At 39.8% G+C, this 9,715-nt stretch overlaps 1 protein-coding gene across 1 annotated transcript in view; it reads right to left on the bottom strand.

The window, feature by feature from the left end:
- The window catches only part of ATIC (5-aminoimidazole-4-carboxamide ribonucleotide formyltransferase/IMP cyclohydrolase), a 29,505-nt gene extending 20,714 nt beyond the window's left edge, over window positions 1-8,791 (bottom strand). The window contains exons 1-4 of the mRNA XM_012651459.1: window positions 8,686-8,791; window positions 8,248-8,374; window positions 3,413-3,489; window positions 2,140-2,206 (exon numbers count right to left, since the gene is read on the bottom strand). Of these exons, the coding sequence (XP_012506913.1) occupies window positions 2,140-2,206; window positions 3,413-3,489; window positions 8,248-8,374; window positions 8,686-8,704 (290 nt within the window). The 5' untranslated portion in view covers window positions 8,705-8,791. The remainder of the gene's footprint in view (window positions 1-2,139; window positions 2,207-3,412; window positions 3,490-8,247; window positions 8,375-8,685) is intronic.
- Window positions 8,792-9,715: the final 924 nt, after the last annotated feature.

Consider the following 9,715-nt stretch of genomic DNA (forward strand, 5'->3'; position numbering starts at 1 on the left):
AAAAGTACAAGACATTGTTGAAAAAATTAAAGAAAATCTAAAAAAAAATGGAGTGACATCTGTGTTCATGGACTGGATGATTTAACATTGTTAAGATGGCAATATTTCCCAAATTGATCTACGGATTCAACATACTCCCTAGGAAAATTCCAATTGCTTTTTTCCCCCCAGAAATGGGCAAGCTGATTCTAAAAATTATGTGCAAATGCAAGAAACTCTAAATAGTCAAAACAATCTTGAATAAGAAAAACAAAGTTGTCCCGTAATACTCTAAAAAAAAATAAAATTAAAAAAAAAAGAAAAAGTTGGAAGACTCGCACTTTGTGATTTCAAAATTTACTACAAAGTCGCAGTAATGGTGTAGTACTGACATAATGACAGACACACAGACCAAAGATACCAAGACCATTCAACTGGGGAAAGAATGATTTTTTTATCAAATGATGCTGGGACAAAAGGACAGCCACATACAAAAGAACAAAGTTGGATCTCTATCTCACACCTGTACATAAAAATTAATTTAAAATGAATCAAAGACCTAAGTAAAGAGCTAAAGCTAAGAAAACTCTTAAAAGAAACATACACAAAAATCGTCATCATCCAGAATCAGGCAATGGTTTCTTACATATGACACCATAAGCAAAGGCAACAAAAGAAAAAAACAGATAAATTCCACATCATCAAAATTAAAAACATTTGTGATGGTCAAAGGACACCATCAAGAAAGGAAAACAACGCACAGAACAGGAGGAAAAAGCCTTACAACTCAATAATAAAAAGGTAAATAACTCAGCTAAAAAATGGGCAAAGGATCTGAACAGACATTTCTCCAAAGAAGGTACCCAACTGGGTAATAAGCACATGAAAAGATGCTCAGCATTATTAAGAAATACAAATCATAACCACAATGAGATGCCACTTCACAACCACTAGAATGGCTCGAACCGAAAAGACAAATAATAAATGGTGAGAATGTGGAGAAACTGAAACCCCAGTACACTGCTGCTGTTAATGTAAAATGGTGCAGCACTCTGGAAACAGTCTAGCAGTTCCTCAAAAGGTTAAACATAGAGTGACCACATGACCAAGGAATTCCACTCCTAGGCATGTACCCAAAGAAATGAAAATATATATTCACAGAAAAACTTGCACACAAATATTCACAGCTGCATTATTCATAATATCCAAAAAGTAGAAACAACCCAAATGTCCATCAGCTGATGAACCTGATAAAGAAAATGGGGTATATATTCACACAATGGATTATTTTTCAGCAATAAAACGAAACAAAGTACTGGATACTATGCTATAACATGGACACACCTTGAAAACACGTTAAGTGAAAGAAGCTAGTCACAAAAAACATTGTGTGCAATGCTGGATTCCATTCATATGAAATGCACAAAACAGGCAAATCTAGAGACAGAATGTAGGCTGGTGGTTGCCAAGGCTGGACAGTGTTGGGGGAAATGCAGAATAAATGCTAATGGCACAGGGCTTTTTTTTTTTTTTTTGGTGGGGGCTGAGGGTGATGAATATGTTTAATATTGAATGTGGTAATGGTTGCACAACTTCCGTGAAAATACTAAAACCTTCTGAATTGTATATTTTAAATGAGTGAACTGTATGGAATATGAATTATATCTCAATAAAGCTGTTACATATATTTGAAAGAAATAGTCAATATCTTTATGCAAATAACTAAGTTAGCTGTACAGGTTGAGTATACCTGATCTGAAAACGTGAAACTTTTGGAGTGCCAACATGACACTCAAAGTAAATGCTCATTAGAGCATTTTAGATTTCAGATTTTCAAATAAGGGATGCTCAAGGGTATATTATCTGCAAATATTCCAAAATCTGAAACACTTCTGGTCCCAAGCATTTCAGATAAGGGATATTCAACCTGTCTATACTAAAAGTTAGATCATAACTTCCTGAAAAAACAAAAGTGGTTTTCAGTTTAAGTATGTATTTTGGTAATGTAAATTTGGCCAAACCAAATGCTTATACACATACTATGTTACATAGAGGGTACTCAGTAAAGGTTTACAGTGAGTGAGAAAAAAAGAGAGATACCAGGTTTGGCATACTGCTATTTGTCCTCAATGTGTTAAAAGTTCAACTTCAAATTTTTACCTGATAAGATTGAAATCAAGTCTGGCCATGTCAGCATTATCTTCTGGGATATTACGAGCCAGGATTCCTAATTTAACAAAGTTAAACAAAGCATTAATTCAAAAAACAAGTCAGAATAAGGTACTTCTTTCGACATAGTATTATATCATCAATCAAGTTAAATCCTCTAATATTCTTTTATTCTGGGTTTTTTTTTTTTTTTTTTTGAGACAAGGTCTTGCTCTGTTGCTCTGGCATGAGAGCAGTGGTGTCACCATAGTTCACTGCAACCTCAAACTCCTGGGGTTCAAGTGATCCTCCTGCCTGAGCCTCCAGAGTTGTTGGGACTACAGGTGGGCACTTTATACTATTCAAAGAATCTTTCATCCTTAAGTCTACTATTCTCATTTAGAGAGATTTTTGAGCCAGAGTTGAACAAAAAAGTTATTCTGGTTTCTTAAATCTTTCACTATACTTGATTTCTTAAGTAAAATTCTATTTACTTTTCAAAAGGCATCCACCACACCTGGCTAATTCTTTCTATTTTTTGTAGAGTCAGGGTCTCACTATATTGCTCAGGCTAGTCTCGAATTCCTAACCTCAAGCGATCCACTGGCCTCAGCTTCCCAAAGTGCTAGGATTCCAGGAGTGAGCCATCGCACCTGGCCTAATATTTGCAATTAAAAAATATCAAACATGTAGTAGAGGCGTTATCAAGAAAAAATTAAGATTAGGTCATTTAAAAGTCTTTTTTATCCATTCTTGATCCATTTTCTTGAGCAACATAATATAAAAAAGGTAAAGTAGATTTGTATAAATCTGTTGCTAGTTCCACTATAGGCTACATGTTCCCATAATTCAGTGGCTTGAATGAAGTTCCTTAGCTGACTTAGATGAATGAGTAAATGTAAAGCACTTTGGAAAAAAATTCTTTTGAAAGTCAGTTACACTGTGATGTTTTATTCTAAGTTTGAATTGTTTAAGATCTTTTCATACTATAAAATCTAATGTTTTCAGTAACTCTAACGGGAAATATTGCCCTATATATTAGTTATCAGGTCAAGACCAAATAACAAGCAAAGGAAAATAACCTGAATTCATCACATAGTAAAACAACTCAGATTTTAAACAGGTTCTAATGCATTGTGAAATTTGTCAACAAACCTGACAAAATCAATATAACTTTACAGGTAAATTTTTTTGAGCCTTTTCCCTCCTTTATTCTATGAAGTTATTGACTAAAATATTCTTGAAAACCACTGATTGTTTTATACTGACAGTGCCAACCACTTACCTGCATGGACTGCAGGATGCAAAGTTTTCACACGTCCCCCCAACATTTCAGGAAATCCCGTCAGCTCAGAGACATCTCTGAAAATAGATAAACAGAACATTACTATGGTTTCAGTTAAAGTGTCATTTTATACTATTCAAAGTTATCCTCCATCCCTAAGTCTACTGCTCTCATTTGAAGAGATTTTTGGGCCTGAGTTTAACAAAAAAATTATTCTAGTTTCTTAAGTCTTTCACTATACTTGATTTCTCAAGTAAAATTCTATTTACTTTTCAAAAAAATGTTTTAACAAATTTTCTACTAATCTGTGTTCAGGAAGAATCACTGAGGATTAAAGCACTAGTTTTTTTTTTTTTTTTGAGACAGAGTCTCACTCTGTTGCCCGGGCTAGAGTGCCATGGCTTCAGCCTAGCTCACGGCAACCTCAAACTCCTGGGCTCAAGCAATCCTACTGCCTCAGCCTCCTGAGTAGCTGGGACTACAGGCATGTGCCACCATGCCTGGCTGGGACTACAGGCATGTGCCACCATGCCCGGCTAATTTTTCCTATACATATATATATATATATATATATATATATTTAGTTGTTCAGATAATTTCTTTCTATTTTTAGTAGAGACAGGGTCTCGCTCTTGCTCAGGCTGGTCTCGAACTCCTGACCTTGAGCGATCCACCCGCCTCGGCCTCCCAGAGTGCTAGGATTACAGGCGTGAGCCACCACACCCGGCCTAAAGCACTAGTTTTACAGTTTTCAGAGAATTCTGAAATTGAATCACAAGCTATATTAATTAAATATTAAGAAATAGAAAGCCAATTGGCAGTATGTTACAAAAAGCATGAAAAATATCCTTGCCTCAAAAACAGAACAAAGTAGAAGAATTTTGTTTTATGATAAAAAAACTATAAAGATGGCATATCAAATGAGTGGGGAAATAAGACTGTTTAGTAAAGTGGTGTTGGTATTGGCATAACTGTTTAACCTCACACAAAAATAAATTCCTGATGAATCAAAGGTTTAATCGTTTAAAAAAAATCATGTAAGCGCCAAAAGTAAATGATGAGGAATGTTTTCCAAGTGGTAAACAAAAGACTAATAGCTCTGATTACATAAATGTTAAATAAAAACTTTTGCAGCAGCTGAGTGCGGTGGCTAATGCCTGCAGTCCCAGCTACTCAGGAGGCTGAGGTGGAGGCTCCCTTGAGCCCAGAAGTTTGAGACCAGCCTGGGCAACACAGCAAAAACCTGTTTCCAATAAATGAGGGGGAAAAAAACAACTTTTACATTAAAAAAAAAAAGCAAAGTGGACCCAAAGCAGAGAGCAGTCCCTCACTAGGGAAGAGACCACCCTCTGTATTCCAGGCTTATAATTCTAACTTTTCTGGAAGGTCACTCCCCTCCCTGCCTCTACAAGGAGAAAATATGCCCCAGTATTCCTTAGCAAAACCAAAAAAGTAAACTAGAAAAAATAATCACAAAATATGACAAAGGGTCAAATGAAGTACAACATCTAAATATTAGTCCGTATCACCAAGCTGACCTCCAGATAGTTGAACCCATGTACGCCCTCTCTGGCAGAATTTACAAAATTTAATGATGTGGAAAAATGCACATTACATATAAACAACAACAAAAAAGCAAGAAGCAAAACTGCATGAGCTATGAAATAAAATGTATGCTTATAAAAATGCTGGAAGAAAAACACATTAACATGTTAAGAACCATAAGCCATTTTTACTACCTTCTTTATAGCTTTCCACATTCTTCAAATTTTCTATTAATATAATCAACATATACGGCCTTCGCAGTGTTGCCCAGGCTAGAGAGCAACAGCTAGTCACAGGCCCAATCTTAGTGTCCCAAACTCCTGGGCTCAAGTGACCCTCCTGTCTCAGTCTCCTGAGTAGCTCAGGACAATAATAGACATTTTAAAGCAGCAAATTTCACCATTAAGATACGGAATTTCCTGGATAGATTCTCCTATTAAGGAGGGTCATTTGCAAATGACTGGTGTTCAGACAAAGACACACACAGTTAAGTTCTAACATCAATGAACAAACTGGTGACACTGTAGTTTCAAATTCAAAATTCACCTTCTTGGAGTTCAGGAAATAAAATCCAGTTCCTCCAGCTGAAAAGAATCACTTAAAACTTAGAGAAGGCATTGCATTACTAATCATGTGAACTTAAAAAAAAAGAAAAGAAACTTAGAGAAGGCAAATTTATTCATAGAATTAAACATTTGGGGTAATTAAAAAGCATGCCACTCCTTTATATTTAAGAATCTGTATGTTAAAGTTGTAGACTTCAGAAATAATTCTCCGTATGCTCACTGCCGTATACTCAATGATTAAAATCTCAGTTGACCTCATGACAAGGCAATGGTTCATTTCCTCGGATAAAATTATTGGGGCTCAGAAAATGATACCCCAAAGTACAGTGCTATGCCACACTGAATATTTTGAACCAAAGGACAGTGGAAGGCCTCAGAACCAAGGTCTCTTCAACCTTCTCCTGCCTTCCTGCCTCTTACCCCTCATTCTCCTCCATATTAATGAAAACCAGAATTCCTCTTCCCCAAGGCAGGCCATTGAAACTAGAGCCCCTTTTCCCCAAAGCCAGCCATAAAAACTGGAATTATTATTCTAACCTTCCCCACCTTTCCATCTAGGAGCTGGCCATAAAGAAATTCTCTGACCTACCTTGCCTGATAGTAGGTCATGAGACCCTCAGGAGGAAAGAATGCTACATACAGAGAGGCAAGAAGAATCTGGACAGGCCTCCCAGGCTTTCCCCACCTCAGTCTACTAGCATTAGATCATTTCCTTTTTGTTCAATCATATTTCTACATTGCTGTCCAGTCTTCATTGAATCTAAGCATAAAAATGGTGCTTTTCCGTGCATCATTATTGTCTTCATTCTGAAGACTCTCATGTCACGTAAAACTTCAATTCAATAAATTTTTTATACTTTTGTCTTGTTAACTTATCTTTTGTTACAGAAGTATCAGCCTACAAAATCTTGGCATCTTAATAGGGTAAGGTCTTGGGCAAGTTAAGACTTACCTTCTTTGTGCCTCGGTTTCCTAACCCATAAAATGGGGTTAACACTACCTACTCCAAAAAGTTGGTGTGAGGACTATATGAATACATGTAAAACACCCCTCCAGCTTGTTTATACTTCATTCAACTAACCTTATTGTGTTGAGCTCTAAAATAAACCACTTAGGTTGAACCCCCTCACCCTTTAATATAGGAGAAAAACACATTTACACTTCCAATTTTTAAAAAATGATATCATCACAATGGAGGTAAGCAGAATGGGTAGAGGTACACAAACGAGACTAAGCAGCTGATAAGTATATAAACTAGGTGACAAATACAGGACGTGAGGGATCATCATACTATTTTTGATTATGTCAAAATGTATTATGTATTATGTTTCCATAATACAAAGTTAGGTATGAAAAAAAGAGGCCACAGATGAGGATTTTGCTTAATTTAAAGAAGGTTCTGGCCAGGCGCGGTGGCTCATGCCTGTAATCTTAGCACTCTGGGAGGCCGAGGTGGGAGGATAGTTTGAGTTCAGGAGTTCAAGACCAGCCTAAGCAAGAGCGAGACCCCGTCTCCACTAAAAATAGAAAGAAACTGGCTGGACAACTAAAAATATATAGAAAAAATCAGCCAGGCACAGTGGTGTGTGCCTGTAGTCCCAGCTACCCGGGAGGCTGAGGCAGTAGGATCACTTGAGCCCAGGAGTTTGAGGTTGCTGTGAGCTAGGCTGACGCCACGACACTCTAGCCCAGGCAATAGAGCAAGACTCTGTCTCAAAAAAAAAAAGAAAAAAGAAAAATAAAGAAAAAGGTTCTAACTACACTAGGAGGCTCCAATTTGACCCAATGGAAAGAACACAGGTCTGGACTTTGGATTCTCATCCTGCTGATCAGAAGAGAGCCGGCTGGTCTGCCTTCCATGAGAACCACATCAGAGACAAGATGCAAAAAGACACTGAAAAATACAAAGCATACATTTAATAAAGTAAGGCGTTCTTGTCATCTGAACTTGTCAAATTTAGGGAAGCTACGTGCTGCTCACATAGCGCACAATTTTAAGAAAAGATAATAATCTACTTTTACATGGGTCTAGAGGCCAAGAAGCAAATTTTCATCCCTTTTCTAAAACATATTTCAGGGGTAGGTATGTTCTTCACTTGAACTGTCTTTACAGTTTATGAAATAGCGGTCTTGTGGCCTTTTCCTTTTCCACCTTTTCGTTGAGTTACTCCTTCTCCTGCCAGAATGCCAGTCCTTGAGGTCATGAATAGCATCCAGATTAATGGTTTGTACATCCCTTCTTTCCATCTCCTAGACAGATAATGAAGAGCTTGCAAATAAGCGAATGAATGACCTGTACCTTCATGTGGTTAACAGAGATTCTAAGAGAAGAGAAGTAGCTCTCAATCTTCCTGAAGTCCACAGTTTTACTAAATAGTCAGTCAACGCAGATCATACGAATTATAACTGGAGTTTTTGTTGCATAACAAATGGCCCACCTAAGTTACTTTGTTAAAGGAAGTGGCTAAGAACCAGGGTTCAAAAATCAGGACAACCGGTTCCGATCCCAGCTCTGTAAATAAACTCGTGGAGAACTTAGGAAATCTCCCTAAGCCCCACTTCCCTCTGCCATGAAGTGGGTAAGCAGCGTACCAACCTCGCAGCGTGATGGGGCGGAGTAAAGGAGAAATTTTACTCACAGTGCCTGAAACACAATACTTCCTGGTTAATGTGATCACGCCCGCTTTCTGACTGACTTGACTTAAAAACTAAGTTGTGTCTTACCTGACGGCTAGCCCAGCATCCCTGAGAGCTTTTGCAGTGCCTCCGGAAGCGATCAGATTCAAACCAAGAGAAGTCAGGTTTCTTGCAAATTCCACAAGGCCGGTTTTGTCAGAGACACTAAACAGGGCTGAAAGAGAAGACATTTTTTTCTCATTACTCGCAGTATGTCACACTGTGTTCTCCAAGGCCCATCAAGGGAACCCGGGGGAGGAGACTCGGGAACCGCAAGGCCTGCCCTGGAGCCCACTGATCACAGGCCTCGCCCCAGGGCCTGCCCGGGCCAGACCCCGCGGGCCGCACACGCCGGCCCCACAGGGGGCTACGACAGGCCCAGGCGCGGGCTCGCAGTGCCGCCGGCCGCCGCCATTGCCGGGCGCGGGGGCTCGCGGGGGGCCGCAGGGACAGGACGCACACGGCGCTTCCCCGCCCGGGCCTCACCGAGCTGGCCGGGAGCCATGGCTGCAGGAGCGGGTCTGGGGGCAAGAGGCTGGCGGCGGCGGCGAGGCCACGTGCGAGGGGAGGCGGCGTGGCCCGGACGATGGGACTCCGGACGTAAGCGGGGCCGGGGCGGGCACCTGGGCCGTCACGTGACCCCGACCACACCCCTGCCCCCGCCCTGCTCCGGTCTCCGCGCGAAGTTGGCGTCTCCGGGCTGTGGGGTGGGGGCGGGGTGCACCTCCAGCTGGCGCTCTGGGCAGAGCTTGAACTTGAGGGAATCCCGCCTGCGACGCCCTAATTCGTGCGTGGGAGCCAGTGATCTGGCCCTGCCCTCAAAAGTACGTCCACCTCGCCTCTGGAGGAAATTTACCTGCTGCCTGGGGCAGTGTATCCCCAGAGGCTGGAATGTGGATAAAAGTGCCCAAAATATCACTACTGAAAACAAAAGAAACATGAGAAATAGTTAATAGGCAAAACTAGAAAGGATCTAGGCAATCTTCTGCCTTCCTCCCGTTTTACTAGGTTTAGGAAAGAAAACCAAGGCCTAAAGGTTTAAGTGAGAGACTCCATAGTCCGCAGATTAGTTAGAAGCAAAACTAAGTGAAATTGACATTCATTTGATTTTTGATTCCACGTTAGAAAACTGCCTAAAATCTGCTTCAATCTGTGTCTTCTAGCAGATTCGTACACATTATTTTGCCTCAAGCCTGGATAGAGGAGTGATAACGGTTAAAGGGTGGGAAAAGACCACCTTTCTTTTATTGAAAACATGGAAAGCAAAATTGAACACATTTGTTTCTTTTTGAAAAGGACACCTTTGCCACAACATAAATCTATATTGTGGTCTACACAAATCTTTTTAAATGTTTCTTATTAGAATTATATTACAAAATAATAGCATTGCCTATCTTTTAGTCTAGGGTTCACAGCTGTGAAAGGAAGTCAATTTTCTTATTATCCACATGCCATTTATTTCTGTTTTGCCTCTTTCCTTCTCTAATTCTTCCCGTATCTTCTTTTTACACCCCCA

Source organism: Propithecus coquereli, unplaced genomic scaffold, assembly GCF_000956105.1.
Source record: "Propithecus coquereli isolate 6110/MARCELLA unplaced genomic scaffold, Pcoq_1.0 Scaffold357, whole genome shotgun sequence".
Taxonomy (NCBI): domain Eukaryota; kingdom Metazoa; phylum Chordata; class Mammalia; order Primates; family Indriidae; genus Propithecus; species Propithecus coquereli.